The following is a 22,663-nucleotide window of genomic DNA, read 5'->3' as shown; positions in this document are numbered from 1 at the left end:
AGTAGTTACTATATGAAAAAGAAAGGTCGCTAGAAGGATTAGAGCAAGTGAAAAGGTGTGAAAAAGAGGAACAGTGGTCAGGTAGTTGAACACGTGCAGGTTTGAAATAGTCAGAGGTTTACATGATGGTCTTGTTGTCAAGATATATATATATTTTTGATCATACAAATGTCTTGACAAATATAGCAATGTGAGAAGAGTGAAGCCTTTTCTACAGACATTTAATGTGACTTCTTTCTGTTCTTGCAACCTAACAAACTGGGCTTATGCAATATACAGTGCCACGCTTAGCTTTTAGCAATTAATTTGTCTGAAACATTTTTTTTTTTAAAACATGTGTCGTATAGGTTATATTTTTTCAGTTCATGCCAGAAAAATCATGCAGTTGTGGCAACTCTCAGAGGTTAATATGAAATGATTTTAAAATGGGTACTTAAATTTGTATGACACTAAAAATTAAAAGCACCACGATAGATCTGTTCTGATAAGAGCAGCATGTTTATGTAACACACTGCACTTAAGAGATTTTTTTTAACTTTATGTGAAGCTATATGTAGACTAAAGCACATTCGTACATAGCAAGTGTTTAACAGTCATGCTTTGGGCCCATATGGAAAATCACAATCTTTACTGTTCTGTTATATTCTGTGGGGAACTGATTGTAAGTATTCAGACATACCAAATGCATCTAGGGTGGCAGAATGGTGTTGTCGTGCAAATATGTCATTGCGGTACGTTTTTTGCAGTAGTCATAAATCACATCCGATTAGCTTTTAATCACATAGCGGCACTTTGTGTGTCTTGTCATTTTATGGAAGTCTTTTGGTGTTTTGTGTTTGGCATATGTACAATTAATATCATGCTTTCGTTTGCCTATATGTATGCGTGTATTTGTAACTATACAGCTATCATGAAGACAATAAATATGTTCACCATTCGTCTGTTGTTCATCACATGGTGTTAAGACATTTAATCAAGAATAACCGGGTGCCAGTTTGGCAGGAATTGAATATGTAATTTTCATGCATACTAGTAATGCACTAAACTTGTAAGCTAAGGTGTGTGTGTTATGAATCACACCTTGCTATGTTGGGTGTAGAAGCAAACTGCTCAAGGCCAAACTCATCTGTGTATTTATTTGTGACTGACAGCTGACTCAAAAATGAAAAAGGGACCACAGAGCATTCGATCGTTTGTAACTAAGACAGACTACAAGACAACACAACATTTTTAAAGTCCATGAGACACACCTTAGAGATAAAAAGATCAAACAAGTGCTAAGCAAATGTAGATTCCAGGTAAAGGAGTTCCTCAAATCTTTCTCAGCCATTAATTGATGTAATTTTTATGATTGATAGCACAGTGTGGTAGCTTTGAAAGGGTAAGTTTTAGATAGCAGTGTCTGAGACCCACCATTCACCAACCATTAAGTGAAGACTGGTGGACTCGTGGCCCCCAGAAGGCATAACTCACACTGCTCCCTTTGTTGTTGCTTTTGACACATTCTTCTCGCATTACTCTCTGTAATAGGTGTGATGATTTTAAATTGTGAATCAAAGTAATTGCTGTGGCATTGAAAGAGCTAAAGAGATGTATTGCTTGAACATTGTAAGACACCTAGTCCAACATATCTTTAAATTAGGGTGTAACTTACTGGGAGGGGGGGCTGCCAACAATATTACAAGCATATGTGAGTTACCAAACATAAACTATAGTAGTGATGAAAGTAGCAGATACTAATTTTCACAATGAGGCAAAAGGTAATGGAATTTTGAAATAGCAACACTATCCTGCAAACAAAAAACATTCACACAATCTCAAGATAAACATTTATCAACACTATCTTTAAAATGAAGAACTATGTAAAACCCTTATGCCAGTTCCTTGTGTCTTTACTTCCCCATCCTGTTACAGAAATTAGCTCAGCAGCCTTTTATGCATTTATAGATCTCCTGGCAGGACTCAGTACAGACAGAGATAACAGCTGCATGCCCCTACTTGTCTATGCCAGAATTGGGAGCTTTTATTACACAAATGCTTTTAAAGGGAAGGCATTACTGTAATATTATTGAAAACAATCGTATTTCATGAGGGCTAGACAATTCAGACTATAATGAAGTGGGGTGGCTTATTAAAATGGAAGTGGTTATAGGTATGGATTTGACAATGCAAAGACTGTACGCTGCACAAGATCTGCTCGACGACCATGTTGCTGCAGTTCATCCCAGGACAATGCATGTGACTGTGTGAATGCACTGAGCTCAGAGGGGGTGGAACAAGGGAACAGTGGGCAGGGAGGCCTGACAGGAGGCCTGCTGTCAGCACTAATGTGCATCACAGCGCTGCTCGCTAGTAACAGGTCTGTTGGGGAAACATTGGGGTGAAACGATTCCAGAGTCCAATGAGAAGACACAGTAATCGCCATTTCTGATCTGATAACAAATGAATGGCGGTGATCTAGCCTCTACGGTGCAGTCTCATTCACTTTAGCTAAGGGTGAATTAGCAGGTCCTGCAGGCACAACGTGTGTGTTTGTGTGTTAGGGAGGCATTCTAATGCAGATGTGATTTTTTGAGGGTTGGTTTTTTGTGGGTCTTTTCAGGGGAATGTTACATCCTGCAGGAGGAACAAAAGGCGCCTTTAGTTTGATACTGGAAGTCCCATGAATGGCTTAAGCTATTATAATGTCATTCAAAAGTTTTGAAACATTCCTATTGTGAGATATTCAAACATTTGCCTGATATTCAAATCAGTGATGTGATAATATTTGCATGATGCCTGTGTTTTAACCTCAACTGAAGGCCATATGTTTAGAAAACCATTTGAGCTTAAAACCCTATCACAAAACATTTGATGATTTGAATGATAGGATTACAAGTCTGTCTTACCACATACTATATGTACAGTGAAACAGATTTAGCTAAACTGACATGAGGCTTCAGCCATCAGAGTTCAGAGCCAAATCAAGTGGGTATTTTCTGAAATAACTGTCCTTTTGGTGCCAAGTTCCCTCTTTGTGCTTACACAGAAAGTGTTTCCTTGTTGGCTGGCAGTTGGAGGGGAGATATCCACTATCCAGCTCTGACTAACTCAGACTGTTGAAGCCTCATACAAACTTCAGATACACTTGTGTAAATAAGGATTATGGATAATGTCTCCCAACTCTTTCATTGGATGAATTTAAGAAAGGGCTCCTTTAATAATGGCCAGTATGAACAGCAGGAATGTTTACAGCATTAAAATTATGCTTCAGTGTTAATTTGGTCATCTGACTATATATACTGTTACAAGACAGACTTGAAAAACTGTAAACCTATCCTGTAAAGCAAATGTCAGGAATGTGTGTCTGTTTCCATTGTTGTACTTTGTTTGGTTCCTGTTGTTGCAAGTAAGAAGAAGCAGAGCAAAGTGCATTATGATAATGAGATAGGATATAATGAGATATATATTAGAGAGAATTGGGAATTGTAATTAAAATATATGCAAACATGCAACAGAAACAGTATGATAATGGTAAATGTCAGCCGAGAATTGATTTGTAAGGTTAACAACAAAACAATAAAAGTGAGTTATCTTATTTATGGCACGACTGTGGAGATATCAGTCCGTAATACTTTTAATGAACCTCAGATTCAAGGATATTTGGATCTTCAGGATTCTGAGTGTCTTTTCTTGCTTAGCCACAAAGACAGAGCAAATCCGCCTATATTTAGGTGTAGTTGTTTTAAAGAAGACATATTTACATAATTATGTCCCAAGACCCCTGTAGTTTAATATTTGACAGAAAATCAAAGTAAAAAGTACAACGTGATTCATGTTTGACCTAGTTTTGATAATGAGAGAAACACAGACAGATACTACAGGATTAATCCAACGTCAAACTAATTTGATCTAAATAATAATGTCTTCTCCTGAGTATCTCTGTGTACACTCATTTACTTATCATTTCCTTCTTTGTTGTGTTGTATGTGCCTGTTTCTGAAGTGTTACTCTTCTCTTTCTATCGTTTGTAACTATGTCCACATACCGTCTTGAAGAGCCATTATAGAATAAAGAAAACCAAGTCATATTATTTGAGGAGACTTGTTTATAAAGTTGCACTTCCTCCATATAACTCAAACTACTATTGCCTGGTTGTGATATGTTATTGATTTATTTGATGTTGGTGGATTTTAAATATATATATAAAGTAATGTTTTTGCTTTTTTTGTTACTCTTCTCTTTCTATATGTCCACATACCGTCTTGAAGAGCCATTACAGAATAAAGTAAAGTCTTTAAAAAAAGGTATAAAAGTCAAAAAAGGTCATGAAGAGAAGATGGCAGTGCACTATAGCAGTAGAACAAAGCCCTTCCTCTCTTTTTTTTCTCAATTTCTCCTCAAGGAAAGAAGCAAAAATATTTCAAACATGCGCACAAGTCAGAAAAAGTTGCACTGAGGAATGCTTGTGTTGTGGTGACTGATAAAATTTCTTTGATGATCAACTACTACACAACAGCTGGTTGCACTGAATAAACATTACAAACAGACTACGGGGTGAGAAAAGGAGATTATATATTATCAGTGTCTTTCAGGAGTGACACCAGGATTATGAAAGAAGCCAGGCTGTGAATCCGGAGGAGAACAATGCAGTCAGCTGCTCCTGACACGTCAAGACAAAAAACAAGCCACCATAGTCTTTCCCCATCCGTTGATCCAATTCTTATCAGGGTTGTCTGTCTTCTGAATACATAATTATTCATTCATGCATTTTTTTTTTCAAAGATCCTGCTTTATCTTTAATTAGAAAGTCGTTGCTTTGGGTTTAGTGGTTAAAGTATATACATGTGTGTGTGGGGGGGTTTTTTAGCATTTGGAGGATTTTAGCAAGAGAAATTACATTAGCATAAAGTCAAACAACAGGACAAAGTTAATTAAATCAGTTAAAAAGCAAACAATGTTTACCCACTTGTTGCTGTCATTGCCACTATACAGAGGATGCATGCTAATTAAATAACCCGCAATAGAAAAGGAAGGAAAAGATCGTTACACACACACACAAACACACACACACATACACAAAAACTAACATCATCCCCCTTGAAAGTGGGCTTCTCATGGTACAGCATCTCTGGGCTATTGCATGATCCTGAGGCATCATACCGCTGCTCTTCAGATTGATAGCCTTTCACAGACCCTTTGTGGTCACAGAACAATAGGAAATGAGCGGGAGGCCTCGATGTGTCACATGTGGTGCCTTTGATTAACATACTAGACTTGTTTGTGTAACAGGATCTCGTGATGAGGCAAGAATACCAAAATGTGAATCAGTGAGTATTGCAGGAGAGAGAGAGAGAGGAGAGGAGAGGAGGAGGGGGGGGGGTGGTTTATAAAATGTTTTAATTTAGGGCAGCAGCACTTCTTCTAAATGATTGAGTCTTACTAATGCAAAACAGGATCTGTTGTTTTTGTATTGCGGGCGCTTAGAGACAAGCACATGGCCTATTTTCAAGCTTCAAGCAACATACCAACCCAACCCCATACTCTGAGTTTTGATAAGATTAAATAAACATTGTTCTTTTAGTATGTGTAAGATATTTGCTGTTGTATTAGCTTAATGTCTAATGTGTGTAAGGCTTATGATATCTTTATTGGTATCTGGCATGTACACAATAATCACATTCACTGCTGCGGCAAAGCATTTTTAAGAGATCCGCTTGCCAAACCTGCAGATCTACTTGTTGTTGGGTTTTTTTTATTTTATCACATAGCCGATCATGGGTTAGTCAGAGCTGTTTGGTGATAGCAATGACTTCAAAACAGCTTTTAATATATAGGTAAAACAGTATGGTAATCCATAAAAGAGGGAGGGGGGGGTGGAGGGGAGTTGGATAAGGCAACAAGCCAGTCTAAAGTGAGAGATGTTTTTTTTGCAACTGGAGTCTGGCAGTCTTTGTTCACTGTTCCCTAACTGGGAGTGGTTACTGATAAAAGTTTTTTTTTTTTGTACCCTTTCAGATTCAGACATTGCTGCCATTCAGTAAGGGAGACAGTGTGAGTCTCACTAATGATGAGTGTACACTGGAGTCTAGTGAATATCTCTCATTGATTGTATGATGCATAGCTGTAAGCTAACCACCACCATTGCCTGCTGTCTCTCTTTGAGGAAGGCTGTTAAGGGTGGAGGAAGGGTTTTATTTTCACCACACATTACTCACTGTAGGTGTTGATCATTATCTCACACACAATCTTTTTTTCCATGTTGTAATTTAGTATTATCAATAGCATTTTTTAAATTATTATTATAGATATCTTTAAATTAAGCTATACATTAATCCCTCCCCCCACCCTTATCTTTAAGTTCAAACTATTAAATTCACATTTGACACTATCACAGTTGACATGATATGAGAATGAAGCTGCTTTGCTTATGTTTCGTGTTTAATGTCGTGAAATAGGAAGAACCTGAAATTTGTCATGACTCAACCAACCTGCTTCTGCAAAAAAACAAAAAAAAAACAACCTCATGTAACAGTGAAAAAAGTTTGAGGCACCCCTCCCCCACCTCCACATGGTAGCTGATGCATGACGTGCGAGCGTGAAAGAAGAAGAAGAAGAAGAAGAAGGGCAACACTTCTTTAGGTAGGTCCAATGCGGTATTACCATTACACATCAAATGGTGTTGTTGTGTAGCCGTGTTTGCTTTAAAGAAAGCACGTTAAGTCACTCTGTGGCACTTTACACTCATTAAAAGAAGCTTTAGACGCGTTATCAACAAGCCTGCTCAAGGTCAGTAAACTCAACAGCCAAAAAAAAAAAAAAAAAAAAATCAACTAAACTGTATAGCCATGGGAAGATTGGCAATTAACAATAGAAATCCACATGTTGCTAATATATGATTTAAATTATTACACTAGGTAAATCAACTTCTGGGTGAGATATCTATTATAAATAGCATAATATAAATAATGCATCACTTTAAAAAAAAAAAAAAAAAAAGTTTAATTTATTGACATGTTAACTCAGATTATATGCACTGATCCTTTTTTCTGTTACTAGCAGCGACCACGTGACTTGCCCTCTGTGTGGTGGTTTTGTTTTGGGGGTGGTGGGGGGGGTTGACTGTCGTGCACGCGCTTCCATCTTCCCCCTTGAGAAGCGTTGTGAAGAAGGAAGAAGAAGGGAGGGAGGGAGGAAAGAGGAGGAGGGAGGGAGAGAGAGAGGTGGAGGGAGGGAGCGCGCCTCGGAGCTCAACAGCTGCACAGTGAGGAGGACTCGCCAAGTAGAACAAATATGATGATTCACATTCAAACAATTGAATAGGTGAGAGCTGCGACGCGATTGTGTGTGTGTGTGTTTCTATCTGCTTGTGCGTGCGTACGTGCGTGCGCGTGTGTATACGTATGTGTGTTCGAAAAATAATTGAAATGAAGAAGCAACTCACACACAACAAGTAGTAGTAGTAGTTGTAGTATTAGTAGTAGCCTCGCTCACTTCAACTTCACTTCACTCCAACTCAACTCGCTCGCAGTGTCAGTGTCATTATTAATCCGGAAATTCAAAAAAAGACAGAGAGAGAGAGTTGGGTAGGTATTGTTGGGTGAGTTTCTACAGTTTGATTCGACAACCTTGATAACAAAACAAAAAAAAAATGTTTAGAAAAAAGTAGGGTTTTTTTTTGCTATCGTTCGTGTCGTTAAGAAGTAGTAGAAGAAGAAGAAGTGAGTGACCCTTTCATGGAGAGTTCAATGGCTTAACTTTACACATAATAACTTAGCGACGGGTGTAGCTTATCGTTAAGTAAGAAGAAGTAGTATCTAAAAAAAAGAGAGAGAGAGAAGGTAGGAGAGAAAGTAAGGAAGAAAGAGAGGCGTAAGTAAGGACACACGGTGTGGTTAAATGTTGGTTTCCACCTCTTCTTTTGTTACCATAATACAAATATCGTCATCGGAAGTAGTAGCCTATATGTAGTTAAGCTAAATTAAGCTTTATTTTAAATGATGTATGATGAATGAAGCGTTTCCACAATCACAGTTAACGTCAACATCAATAACGTTAATGGATTTGTTTCGGTTTAAAATCATCATCATCAACATCAGCCACAACAACAAAAAAGAAACGGTAGCTTTATAAAAGTTTATTATTATTTCTTGATTCATTTATTATTAAGCACATATAGAAATGTAATAGAGGGTTAAATTTTTAGACTTTCGATTTTGGTGAAGTTTTATCTGTTAACTGACACGTTGTGCACCCCTCCTCCTCCTCCTCCTCCTCCTCTCTTTCTGAATAACAAGGTGGCTAATGTTAACGCTGAGGCTCACACAAAGCATGTGTTTCTCTCTCTCTCTCTCTCCTTCTCTCTCTCTCTGTGTGTGTATGTGTGTGTTAGTTAAAATAAAACCCCTTTAGGTCATTAAAGATAGTTTACTGTGCTCACCTGGATTAAGAAAAAAGTAAATCCATGCTGACTAAATCTAGCCAGGTAAACAATAAATAGCATCAAAGTTCAAAGTTTAAAGTTATATTATTTGAGGAGACTTGCTTATAAAGTTGCAGTTCCTCCATATAACTCAAACTACCTGGTTGTGATATGTTATTGATTTATTTGATGTTGGTGGATTTTAAATATATAATCTTTAAGTAATGTTTTTGCTTTATTTTTTTTGTCCTCAATGTTCACCTGGATTAGCTTAATTGTTAGTCTTTTAAGGGCTTTGAACTTGCTGGTCCAGTTACTCCACTCTTGAGCCTTTTTTTTAAACTAGGTGTGTGATTTAAATTAGTTTTGTAAACTTTCCATTCTTTACATATAAGCAAGTTCCTTTTTCTCATTAATGCCGAAAGTGCTACTATGACAAAAACTGCAGTGGAGGTAACCCCCGCTGTCTCAAAACAAAAGGGAAAACTCCTGGAGCGTACCATTTTATATAAAAAAAAAGTTTGACTAGTTTAACATAAAAAATATATAGTTTTGAGTCTTCATGTGTCTGACTGTGTTTAATCTTGTTTACTGGCAATCAAACTAAGTCTATAAATACACCTTACTTTTTTGATGTGGTGTGGAATCAACATAGTAATTAAATGGTGGTATTTTTTATACTGTTGTATTCAAATGCAGTGTATTGTTTTGACATTTTAATAGTGACTCTTATTTAACCACAATTTCAAAACAAAGTAATCCACAATATAATCTAAAGTTTAAATGTCAATATTACTGATTTTAAACATTATAAAAGTCTGTAGTTCATAGCTCACAAGCTTAGTGGAGTTATACAAACTAAAGTAAGATTGAAAACACAGGTTTTTGAGCAGGGGAGATAGTTTTACATGTTCTACCACTGTCCTCACTAACATTAAGGAAATGAGTTGTCTGTGCAGTTGATTGCAAAAAAGATACATTTCCTGTTTCAATGTAGGGGAAGACATTTCTCTTTGTGTGGTGAATTTTATCTTGGGTTTGGTCATAGCTACCTGCTTTAATTTTGACAATAAGCAAGGCCTAAAGAATTTTCCTTCATTGTTTTTCAGGTTCCCCCAAAAAATCTGGATAGTGTGTACAGCAGTGGTGCTCCACCCTTCAGAGGACAATGCCAACTCACTCATTGCTGCCGTTTGTGGAGAGCCCAGATGGACTTGCTCAAGACAGTCTGATTAGTAACAGTGCAAGTATCCCAGGGCCTGGCTCTAGCATGACACCTCACATCACTTACCCAGAAAAGGCCCTGCTGCAATCTGGAGGGAGTACACCATTATCCTGTATGTTCTGTGATCAGACTTTCACTCAACAGGATGAGCTAGGACCCCACGTATTAACAGAACACCCTACAACTTTCTACGAACCAGCTGTGCTTAGAGTCGAAGCAGAATTTAGGATCCCGGGAGACAGAACCCGACCCAAACCGAGTAGCCTCCCTGCTGAAAAAGAGGAGGTCCACAGCTGTATTGTGTGTGGTCAGATATCACAAGATGCTAGTGAGCTCGAGACCCACATGAGAAAGCACAAGGACTACTTTACTTACTGCTGTAATGTGTGTGGAAGGCGGTTTAGAGAGCCGTGGTTTCTCAAGAACCACATGAAGATGCACGTAAAACCAGGAGCAAAGAGCAAAGCCCAGCAAGACCAAGAGACCCCGGTCACAGTTAACGGCGTCGAGCAAGACCCTGTTTCAGAGCCTGTAGTCACTGCTTACAAAATGTGTATGGTTTGTGGGTTTTTCTTCCCTGACCACGACAGTTTGGCAGAGCACAGCAAAGTACATAATCGAGAAGTGGAGCCCGGCAAAGATAAAGAGACAGAGAACATGGATGGCACTACTGAATCTCTTGCCAAAGAGACATTTCTTCAGAGTCTCAATCTTCAGCCGTCTACAGGAAATAGCGTGGAGCCTGTCAGGTCATCAAAATGGATTCCACAGCTTGATCCTTTCAACACATATCAGGCCTGGCAACTTGCTACAAAGGGGAAAATAGCAGTCGGTCCTAATAATATTAAAGATATTGGTCAGGAAGCCAGCACAGACAACGAAGACTGCGGCTCTGATAAGGAGGAGTTGAATAATATTTGGACTGAAGGCCAAGGAGACAAAGCTATGAAAGAGGGTCTTGGGAGAGAGCTCAAGTCTCAGCAGCAGACTGTGGCAGACAACCCAGAGCCACAGCGGAGGTCGCTAATGCAAAAAAATAAGGACAAAGAAAGGCCAACCACTTGTGAGGAATGTCAGAGGACGTTCAGGACCTACCACCAGTTAGTTCTCCACTCCAGGGTGCACAAGCGAGAGAAAGGTGGCGAAGAAAGCCCGACTTCTTCTGTCGACGGGAAGTTGTCGAGAGTAGGCTCGCTGGATAACGCAGAGGAAGGCTCCGAGGAGGGCTTTGAGGAAGCTGCAATGACAGAAAGTCTGGTTTCAGGTGAATTTTGGCCTTTAAATGCTCATGCTTCACACATACTGCCTCACTAGAGAGGTGTATTGTTTCATACAAAGAACTCTGTTGGCAATTACTCCCTCTGCTGATCAGAGAAGTCATTGCACATGTATTTTGTAATTATATTCTCCTCCTTTTTTATTTTATTAAGTATTGTCTGTGTCTGTTTTTTGTTTTTTTAAAGGTGAAGATGGTTTCGATCGATCAAAGGTCAGATCAAAAGAATGCAGCTACTGCGGCAAATCATTTCGATCCAGCTATTACCTCACAGTTCATCTGAGGACTCACACAGGTACGTTCAACACATTTCTTTACAAATCTGACAAATGTGAAATGAATCATGTACTGCAGGTCTAATTCTGTGACTGATCATTTTAAAGTGTGCTTATATTTTAAACTCACTGTAGCACTCACTGTATGTTTCAGGTGAAAAACCGTTCAAGTGTGCTTATTGCAACTATGCTGCCGCCCAGAAGACGTCACTGAAATATCACCTGGATCGGCGTCACAAGGACAAACCTTACATGGAGATCCCCAGCAGACCTGTGCCTTTAATGCCCTCACCAAATGACAGAAAACATGGAAACGACAAAGAAAATCCTGCCCCGAATAGATCCAAACTCTGGGTTCCTGCAGTAAGATCATGCACCAATGGAACACCGGAGGACAGATTTGATGACAGGGGTAGCAAACTCGGCAAACCACTCATCCAGATGAATGCTGAGTACGAGAAATTAATTGTTAAGCCTGCTTACTCTCCGACTGACGATGTGCTCATAAAGTGCCCCGTACCTGTTAACCTGAAGATGGAACGGGAGGAGATAAAAGACGAGAACTCTGAGGCCCCATTAAATCTGTCCTTAAAAGTGTCTCTCTCCATCCCTGCCAGTGCAGAACCCAGAAACACATTAATCCCAATTGCCTGTTCGATTTGTGCATATAAAACCATCTACCCAGAGGTCCTGATTATGCACAAAAAGCTGAATCATAAAGACAAGTCAGACGGCACAAAAAAGAACAGCTTCGGAGGCAGTTTGAAACCAAAGCGTTACACAGGCTGCCCCCCTGCGCTCGATGGGAAAGATGTCCCTCCACTTCCAATGATTGACAGACGCCACCCACGTCGAACCAAATCCCCAACCCCTCAACCTGCAAAACCACAAGAAAAGACACCTGTTAACCCAAATCCTGGTCCTAAAATGTCCCCTATCCATGCACCTGTGCATGACCCCCAGGAGACGCAGCGACATAGACAGAACATTGACTCACACGCCAGTCATGAATCCTCCAAGTATACGGAGCTCATGAGGAAATCCAACACGGGTGGCAAGTATGTAATGGACAGACCAGCACCCCCGGACAGAGTGGGAATTGGTGAGAGGAGTTTCCCAGCGAGAAGCGGCGTCATTTGGCACGCAGACGCCGCCAGGCTGTGCTTGTCAAGCCGATTTGGGAGCCTACCCCAGATTGATTTTGGTGAACCTTCCAGCAAGAGATTAAAGTACTCTCTAACGACGGGCAGAGAAGCCGACACTGGTGAGAAGCCCGGCTTCAGAGGACCGTCAGGAGATGGATCCAACCGGCTGCTTATCTCAGGGAGAAGTGTGAAAACCACATCGCAGGGGTCATGTCCATCCACGGCGTCTGAGGCTTTGGGTTCTGTGAAGAATACTACATCTATGGGAGGGGTTTTAGACTCTGACTGGGGAATGATGAACCTTTTGCACCCCTACACACCCAATGACCTGGCGTCTCTCTATCACCCCACCCCATCTAACCACAGTCACGCGGGCCTGGCGAACCCGAGAGCAGGTACGTATTAGGTTAGCTGGTTCAGGGAAGGTGATTTTAAAGCAGTGTATTTCTTTTAATTCAAATTAGGCTGCTTTATATAAACATATTCTAGCATTTAACATCAAAGGATTTTTTTCTCAGGGGGCAGAACTGTGCTGTACCAACACTTACCCACTCTGCCCAACCTGCAGAGGAGAGACCCCTCAGGCCCATTCCCTAATCAACGCTATGGGAACACTGATAAAACTACCTAAAGTGGCATCAAGGTAAAAACTTGGAAAAAGCGATACAGTAGGGCTTCGTTTCTTTTTATTTTGAAACCTTACCACAAAATCTTTTTGAAAAAGTTTTACCCTGGCACTTGATAGAAATGAATCAAGTCACATTTAGATAAATAGATATATATATTATCTTTTTTCCTATCTCTAGATTTGAACTGTGCTGCTACCTTATTTCGGAGAACTTCTTGGAAAATTAGTTTAATGTACAGAATAAATAAGAGAGATGGTTTGTGTTGAAAAAGACTTCCTTAATTTAATATTATTTTCAGTTATAGAAAAAGTGTTGCATACACATTTCAGGGCTCCAGTGGTCTTCAGTGTACATTTTAATTTTTTTTCTTCTTTTTTTTGAATAAAAAGGCACAGATCATCTCTCTTTTGAATATATTATTCCACTGGTGTGCACTGATATTTTTGTGTCCACTCAGAACTTTTTTTTTTTTTTTTTGCTTAATCCATATTTGACCCACACTACTGTTCAGATACTCTAAGTGTCTGACATAACAGTACGATTTATATGTGGTAAGTGAGCTTTCAGTAGATTTAAGAAAATAAAAATGAAAAAAAAAAAAACTGTATTAAAGTAAAAACACAAGAAACATAATTTGTGTGAAGAATTGCTGCTCTGTTAATTTACTGTTAATGTGCAGGCAGTAATTAGCACTATCCTGTATTTTTTAAAAATGTTTCTTTCCATTTCCAAAGCACTGAAGGGTGGGGATTTTCTGTCAAATAACTTGATGGCTTTGGCCCAGTGGTTTACTAACAGGAAATAAGTCCATTTTCTGTATGTTGAAGTGTTCTACCTCATGTTGTACTCTAGACACTGTTTTATTTGTTTTGTAAAGCTGCTGTAGCTATCATGTTAGCTGAGCCTGTATTCCTAGTTTTTCTATCGACTAGAGGACAGTTGTTTTGAGTCGGGGAGTAGTAGACAATATAAAACTAGGTTGGGGCATGTGTTTTGTCAGGCACCACATCAAAATACGAGCTCAATCTGGTGACATGGAGCAACTACAGCTGAGGCCGTATTGACTTTATGGCACACACAGAGTATAAGTAACGCAATTTGGATTGTGGATTTATTTTTTGGTATGCACAGTATTTACAAAGCCTGGTTTTAAACAGCAATAGATTTCATGGTTCATAAATTGTCCTTCTTTTTCTTTTGAAACTGCAGTGTCTATATCGTCTGCTTTTAGTGGCTCATTAAATCCATAAGCTGTAAAACTACAAAAAAAAAAAAAGTACCAACTGTCAATTCTGTTTGTGTTAAATAGTCCTGCTATGTACTTTTAGTTCCCGTTGAGGAGGTTGCTTCCATCTATGCAGAGTCTTGCAAGTGTTAATTTTGTTTCAAGTGGCAGAAATTAGTCCCAGCTGGTCATAAAGTAACCTTTTTTTTTTAGATTTATAACTGTTTAGGCGGAAAAACAACAACAACAACAACAACAACAAAAGCAGCTGTTTAATTGCGCAATTAATTGTACACTGTGAATAAAGAGTCTCAGGTTAACTGCTATCTACAAGCTATTTAGTCATTTTGTGTGATTTAGTGTTGTGTTGTATTTTTGGCCACTTTGAAATGCTTTGGGTTAAGTTATTTGTTTCGTTTTATTTTTTCGTTGTTTGGTTTGATATTCACATTGCATGTACACATGTGTAAAAATGAAAATATTGTTTGAGATTTGTATGACACATTTCAGTAATAAAGTGAGAGGTCGAAAGAGCTTTGTGTGGCATTAGTTGTTCATTTGCAGGTGGATACTAACTAACCATCCACAACCTTCATAGTTTTCTTTCTTGGGTGACACAGAAAACGGTTTCACCTGCCGTTTGAGGGGCTTTTTTCTGCATTCACTGATCTTTTATTGTCCATCTGCCAGGCACAGGTCACGCATACCTGTAGCTGAAACACTTACTGTATTCTCTTCCAACTGCTATTTTAAAGTAAAGATTGCAAAGATACACCTTGATAAACTACTGTATTTCACCTCTTCAGACCGTGATATATGTAATATTTCATTTACATGATTACTTTGTCAAAATAATACCCTAGTGTCTTTAGTCAACAAGAAAGAATTCAGGCTACATGTTTCAGCCTCATACCTCCATTGAAACACGAACAAACACAAACAAAAATAGCTTCTTTTCCACTAAAAAAGGTTCACCAATAATTTACATTTTAGTAAAAATATGTGGTTTCTACATTAGATTGAAGTCTCTTTTTATATTCCCTTTCTCTGCCAATAACTCAGATTGACCACTAGATGGCAGTATTTACTAAATCAAGATTAAATCCTACTCAGATTTTGGTTTCAAAGCCTTTGCATGCTCACTCTGAATAGCAGACCTTATGTATGTAATGATTAAACTACATTGTGGCCAGGTTAAAACTGGAATCACAGAGAGATATATATAGGCTTAACTTTTTTTAATGATTATTTTAACCCTGATACTGAATATAGATCTAAAATATGCAATTTTATCTTCATTTTAAAAGGTATGTCTTGCACAGGATGATAAAATTAAATGTCGCTACATGACTCTTTTTGTGTTAACTTACAGTATGTTGCACTTGTAGGCCACACCTTAATTGATGATGTCACACAGGTGTTGCTTATCAGCCGCTAAACGGTAGAGGCACACCTGCTTTGACATCATTGATTGTGCTTGAAAGTTTGTTTTAAGCAGTGGCACAGCATTGCCCCCACCTCCTCACCCCCTCACCCCCCACCTTTCTGAGATTGAGAGAGCAATTCACTCCCTTTAAAAAAAAAAGAAAAGAAAAAAACGAGGCTTCCTGAGAGAAGTATGGTAATAGCTTCTACATCTGCAAGACATGAGCGCACTATTTTAGTTGACTTTCCTCATATCTATAAAAGGAGGAGACTGACAAATCCTTTCATGGTCGTGCATTCTATAAACAACAAATTGCAAGGGACAATCTTCAGCACATTGAACACTTTAAAACTTTGATTTATTTATTTATTTATTTTATTTTCCCCCTGCTGCTCCTCTTCCTCATTCCTCCTCCCTCCCTTTTTGAGTCGACCACATCTGTTTGCTGTCTGTTCCCCTGGGCCAGCACTGTGTTATCTATTGCATTAGCTCACATTAGTGCATATCGCCCATGGGCCTTGGTAATCACAAACGCAAAATGAGCATTTCACTTAGCATCACCCTCATATTCCCCCCCACACTGTGGCAAACTTAGTGCAAACGCGTGGCTGCGAACGCAAGTCGACAACAGCTTATGACATCCGTCCCGTTACTCTCTGTCCCTGTGTCCAGAGTGCTGCGAGGGCTTTCATGTCAAAAGCTTCTTTAATAGGCAAAGATACTGTTTGAATGTTTTTGTTTACTTGGCTGTTCTTGATTTTTATTCCTTTGCCTACATTATTCGGATCCCAATTAAGGGGTCCACACAACAAGAGCAACAGTACATCAAGTAAAGATTTAAATAAAACAGGAAAAAACTAGATATGTCAAATATAAAGATCATAAAATAAGTGAATAGCTCTACACATACATCTCTATATCCTGAAGCTCTGCAGGGCTTTCTCTCATTGTGCTGCATTATAGGTGGACCTTATTCTCTAGAAGCCTGAAATATGGATTTTTATTTGACTGATTAATGTTGTAGATCTTTTCTTTGGTCCAATATGAAGCTTTTCTTTCTCTAAAAGTTACAGAAAATTGATTTTAATGGTTATTTAATGATAATCTGATTAAAACTGATCTGATTTATGTATTCCCCCATAATAATACAATGAAGCCCTTTCTCATTTTCTTTGTCAATTATACACAAATATCATCTATGGATATTCACTTGGGATTCACTTTTTTGTTTTTCCTCCTCAAAGTCTTCTGGCATGAAACACCTGAGGTCTTCACAGCTCCTTATCAAGCTTCTCTCATCACATAAGGGGGGGTTTCTGTGATAAGGATTCACACAGCAGCCATTTGAGCGCACAATTCAATACACAAATGGCATTTTATGCTTGCATTACCATCCATTCATCTGTTCAGTGTGTTTGCTTTTAGGTGCATACATGCATCTGCGACAGAGGATGTGCTAAGAAGTTCCACCCTCTCTTTCTCTTTCTTGTCGTATGACTTATCAAATCTCTTACCTCCCTCCTTCTTTTGTAATCTTTGTGTGTATATGTGTGTGTTTTTTTTCCTCCTTCCCCTTAAGTGTTCTCCCCTCTTATTTTCAGTCCTTTCATCACTCATAATTGTTGCCTCCAGATTGTCAACTTGCATGAATTAGCAATTGGGCCAACAAAACAGATACGGTCAAATGCTGAATATCCTGTCAGAATTTGAGGCAGAAAGTCTGCTCCGGTTGTGATTGCTCATCATCGTCACCCTATTCCTCTGAGGAAGAGCAGCAATGTAATGGTTCCCACAAAAACAGCCCCTGGCCTGAGGAAAGGGATTTGGGTGTCTGGAGACAACAGGGGCCATATGGAGCGGGCTGAGATAGCAAGGCGCATGTACAGAATAATGGATGACGTGTCATGTTTCATGTTGCCGAGATGCCATCAAGAGACTTGGTTTGGGGAAATCAAAAAGCTCACATACAGCAAAAGCGACTGTTGGACCATTTAGCAGTTTTTGTTTATTTTCATGTAGTACGAGAGCTGATCTTATAGCCTCAAAGAATGTGTTGCTCTATTTTCGAGGCCTTTACTCTGTTGAGGTGTGGTTATATGTAAGCCTATATATATTATCATAGCAGATGACTTTATAAGCATAATGAACCAAACACCTGTTTATGGAGATTAAGACATTTCAAATATGAAGGAATAATTAAGTGAAGATTAAAATTGATACAAAAATAACTTGTTTTGTTCAAGATGGAGGCCAATATTGTATTATACAAATCTTTTTTAGCTGCACTGGTGAGGTGGATCACTTAGATACAGACTGAAATGTCTAAAAAATGAAAGGATTGCCATGAAATTATAGCTACAGAGTCACATGGTTCCCAGAGGGTGGATCTGAATAACCTTGGTGTTTCCCTGACTTTTCATTTGGTGCCACCTGCAGGTCAAACTCTTCACTCATCCAGTGAAATAACAACATCAACTAAATGGATTAGAGCAACATTTTGTCCGGACATTCATGGTTCTAAGGTGATGTATCCCAATGACAACCAGCTGGTCAACGTCTGTTTTGTCTCAACAACTATTGGAAGGGTTAACATTTTGTGATGACTTCCTGACTTTTCATCTAGCACCACCATCACCAGCACACTGATTTAAAACTAATTATTAGCTATACTAATTTTGAGCCTGTGTTGCACTTTGTGTTTAGTGCTAATTAGCAAATGCACACTAAACTAAGATAGTGAACATGGTAAACACATACCTGTGAAACGTCAGCATGTGAGCATTGTCATTGTGAGGTTGACAGCATGCTGATGTTAGCGTTTAGCTCAAAACACCACCGAGCCTATTAGTACAGCCCCTCAGAGACAGCCTCTTAATGATCTCTGTTTCAATACATGTGGAAATCATACAGTATAAGGCAACATAAATATATTATAAATCCAAAATATCAGTATCAGGCATGTAGGACAAAGAAATTGTAGGACATTGAAATCCACTTCTGTTGTAGAGATAAAGCTTTTTCCTCTTCTGTCCGGAGGTCTCCTGCCAGGGGGCCACTGTATACTTAGTCCCTCCCTCCCCCCACTCTATCTGCTCTTACCTGCATGTGGAATAAGCCCAGGCACCTCACCACTGTTTTTCTCCCAGTGTCAGAACTACACTTAAGTGCTGTTTCCGATACCCATGAGTAAGCCCCATAAAAGCTGCCCCATCGCCACAGCGTTATTGTTTCTTGCGGATGATTGATTGATGGATGAGGGCTGACACTTCAATGAAGCCATTTCCACTGGCATCTCTATCCGATGATGTGCAGCGTATATTTTCCATCCGCGCCTCATTGCTCGCCTGTGTCATTCCTGGAACTTCATTTACACCATGTTCCCTGAAGGACCTTTTTTAGCCCCATCTCCCTTTTTCTCTCTCTCTCTGGCTCCTCTTTTTATCTCCTCCTTTTTTCCATGCCATAAAATAATGCTATTTCTTGTCGACTCTGGAGGGGCCTGGAATCATTTGCAGGGAATGATAAAACCAAAGGCATGGAGGGGTTATTTACAGGAAGTGTATCCCTGACAGGGTCCCACTGTTCTGCTTTTTTCACTGTCAGATGCCAAGTCCACGCTGAGACAGGGCAGGGCTATGATATACATTTCAGACGCGCTCGACCTACACTGCATGCACACACAATCATTTACTGTTATCTTCACAAGCCAAATAGGGACTCCCAGTGTTGCAGATTCTACCAAGATGTTGTCCAAATCTTCCCCGAAAAACATGTTAAAGTATATTAGTTCAATGACAGTGTGATTGAGGTGCCTTCTCTGAGACAATTGCCTGTTTTTGCTCATATGGGGAGCAGATGGTAAGCAGGCATCAGTGCGGCAGGCTTTCTGGGATGACAGCCATGAGATTCCCCCTCAGGTGCCATTGGAGCCCCTTTAGAAGGAGAGAGTGATTGGTAGGACATGGCACCTTCTAAGCAAGTGTTTTTCCCTTAGTTCCCCCATTTTACAGTTCTCATCAACAAGCTACAGTGCGGTAAATATGCAGTAACTTTCCATAAAATGTGAGATTATCAACTTAATTTTTGCACGTTTGACAATATGCGTAATGCAATATATTTATTTCTAACAATAACATTCATTTAATCATCCATTACATTGAAAATAAGAACTATTTGCTCCAAATTAAGATTTATATCTGTTTATAACACACTATACTATGTAGCTGTAATCAGATATAAGGATATTTATGTGCTACTCCTTTCTGTTTACAGTTAATGAACACTTTATAGCATGCTGTGTCATTGTTATAAGCTAATATACAATGTGTTATATATACAAATATGTAAAACTATAATCCATCGTGTTTGTCCATTCATCCTTATTTAGAAAATCATAGTGATTTTCTGAGTGTACTGTAACTATAAATCACTTTCCAAGAGTGTTGGAAATTGATTTTAATACAGCAAAAATCACTGTGTATTTTATTTTCCAGTGTGTAAATCAGTGTGTACTCTATATTTAGAGTCAGTGTCTCTTCCAACAAGAAGGTTTACCAAGTTATTTCAATAACTTTTTGGACAAAAACCCTAAAACCTTCACAAAGCTGGAACATGGATTCATGTAAAAAGGCCTGTTGATGACTCAGTTATTCAGTCATCCAGATAACAAACCTCATTCATATATTGATCAATGCTGAATTAATACATTTGTTAACAATTTATCTCCTGAAAAGAGAACCTGCAGTAAAAGTGTGCACTATTTATGATTTTTATTACTGATAAAATGCTTATTAAATCTGGAGTGTGTTTGCACATTGTAGTTTCTATAATACATACTGAATAGATGACTTAATACAAAACAGTCAGCTTAAAATATATTCTAAAGAAATAAGAAAAAACAAGAAAGCATCCTTCACATTTTCTGTTAAACCTTGTATTGTTTATATCTTTGTGCTATTGTGATGTTTTAAAGGGCTAACTACTTCCTGTTTGTACCAGCTGTGCTTTAGGGGGCACATCTCTTGCTCGGGCCTGACAAGATGTCCCTCCAGCAGCGGCACCTCAAAAAGAAATAGAAAATGGAACAATTTAAGATAAAGACAGACTAAAGTGAGCGCCACAGAGAGAGCTAATGTACTGTCAAATACACTAAATAAACTATGAGCATGATTTATGAAACAAAAAGCTACATGTTGTGTCATCTATCTGTTATCTTATGTATGTGATGGGCAGGAGGGTCAAAAGGTCAAAGCGAAATACATGAAGAAAAAAAAAGAACAACAAAAGTGTAAATAGAGAAAACTGAGGTGGTTGAGTGAAGGAGGCATTTAAATGAGCTATGTGGCAGTTAGTGCGGCCATTGCAGTTTACAACTATAGCCAAGATGTAGGATTATAACTGTAACTGTAATAACTGTTGTAATGTGTTATCAAATATGAATTTTACTTAATAATATATTTTGAAATTGATACCTTGAATGTATAAAAATGGTTAAAGATAAGAAATGTATACATACTGAACATATAATTCAAGAACTATTTAGAGGAATGTAATCTGCTTCACCTGTTTATTAGTTTTTTCTGTTTGTTTGTTTTTTTCTATGTTAAACTTTGTATGTATTCTGTACCTATTTAGTTTAATTTATTTGACCTCTAAATCTATCAATCTATATCTATCTATTTTTTTTTTTTATTTTAATGTGAGATGCCAGACTTCAGAGTTCGATATTACCAAAATATCAACACTTTTTCAATAAAGTTCTGAAAAAAAAACTTAATAATATATTAGTTATGAATGCTTTATAGGGCCACATTGCAGTTTACAACTATAGCCAAAATGTAGGATTATAACTATGTTGTAATGTGTTATCAAATATGAATTTTACTTAATAATATATTAATTATGAATGCTTTATAGGATAATACATTGATAAACATTGTCCTTAAAAATGTCTGTTTGTACCTTTATTGCAGTGTTATATAATATATAACACACTGTTATCACACTGTCCATAGACTGTTATTACAAAGACAAACTCGTCTAGCTGCACATTTAAACCGAACTGTCCGTGGGTTATATTAAGTTGTTAATGTGATATATCTAACCACCATTTTTGTTTAAAAACACATCGGCCTTTCAGCATCCTGCGATCGAAACACACCCTGTAGTGGACTAAAGAGGAAATAAAAGGACATAATGCACAGTTGAACACATGATGCATTTACTATAACTGTGTGTGTGTGTGTGTCTGTGTGTGTGTGTGTCGGCTCGGTGTACTTGACCTTGGCTGCTATAGGACATTTTGGTTCATCAGGAAAGATGATTGTTTCCTTTAAAAGATATTAGGAAGACTGTGTCTAAAGGAAACTGACATGGCTCCCTGCATCCCTGATGGTTTCCACTCTGTTTCTTTTATAGTCGCTCAATAGGTGAGGGAATAGTGTCCCACCACAGTATTTATACATTAAGCGACGTTTCCCCCTCTCCAGAAACACGAGGGGAGCAATGATTGGCCCCAGAGTATAATTTTTCCCATGTAGACATTGGCGTGTCATCCTTTATCAATAATCACCTTGGAGGGAGTGCTGCTCTTGCTCAAAGGAGATTGACCTCTGCGGTGATGAGGCTACGTGGACGGTGGTCATCCGTTACCACACAGCCCATACTCGGCCCCTTTGTAATATCCACAGATGGGGAGGGTGGGAGGTCTGCCTGCAACCCCCTTATAGTCCATGCTGGTAGCCTGCATACAGTAGGTGCCCTCCTGGCCTTGTCACCGTTCCAGTAAACCCATCTCAGATCTGTCACTTCCACCACATGCCTGGTAGGAAAGAAGAAGACGAACAGTGTCGCTTTCACAATAAGATAAATGGCAACAGTAAGAAGTGGAGAGGCTCAGGCCTGTATTTGCCCTTTAAATGCATCCCTTAAAGCCATTATCTGATTGCAGTACATTTACATTTGATCATTTTGTTACTCTGTGTGTTGCTGCAGAAAAAAAAACAAAAAAAACATGCGAATGAATGAGCAGCTAGAGGAGGAGCGAGGAAGTTACGCATCCA

The 22,663-nt window shown here is 38.7% G+C and overlaps 1 protein-coding gene across 1 annotated transcript; it reads left to right on the top strand.

The window, feature by feature from the left end:
• The first annotated feature begins 7,256 nt into the window (after positions 1–7,256).
• On the top strand, positions 7,257–13,492 carry znf217 (zinc finger protein 217). Its single transcript, XM_053317512.1, has 5 exons — positions 7,257–7,302; positions 9,511–10,890; positions 11,090–11,197; positions 11,332–12,717; positions 12,841–13,492. Exons 2-5 carry the CDS (start codon positions 9,570–9,572, stop codon positions 12,951–12,953), a joined length of 2,928 nt encoding a protein of 975 aa, XP_053173487.1. The 5' UTR covers positions 7,257–7,302; positions 9,511–9,569; the 3' UTR covers positions 12,954–13,492.
• Positions 13,493–22,663: the final 9,171 nt, after the last annotated feature.

Source organism: Scomber japonicus, chromosome 4 (assembly GCF_027409825.1).
Source record: "Scomber japonicus isolate fScoJap1 chromosome 4, fScoJap1.pri, whole genome shotgun sequence".
Classification (NCBI taxonomy): Eukaryota; Metazoa; Chordata; class Actinopteri; order Scombriformes; family Scombridae; genus Scomber; species Scomber japonicus.
Note: the sequence above shows the minus strand (reverse complement) of the source record. Positions and strands in the feature narration are given on the sequence as shown.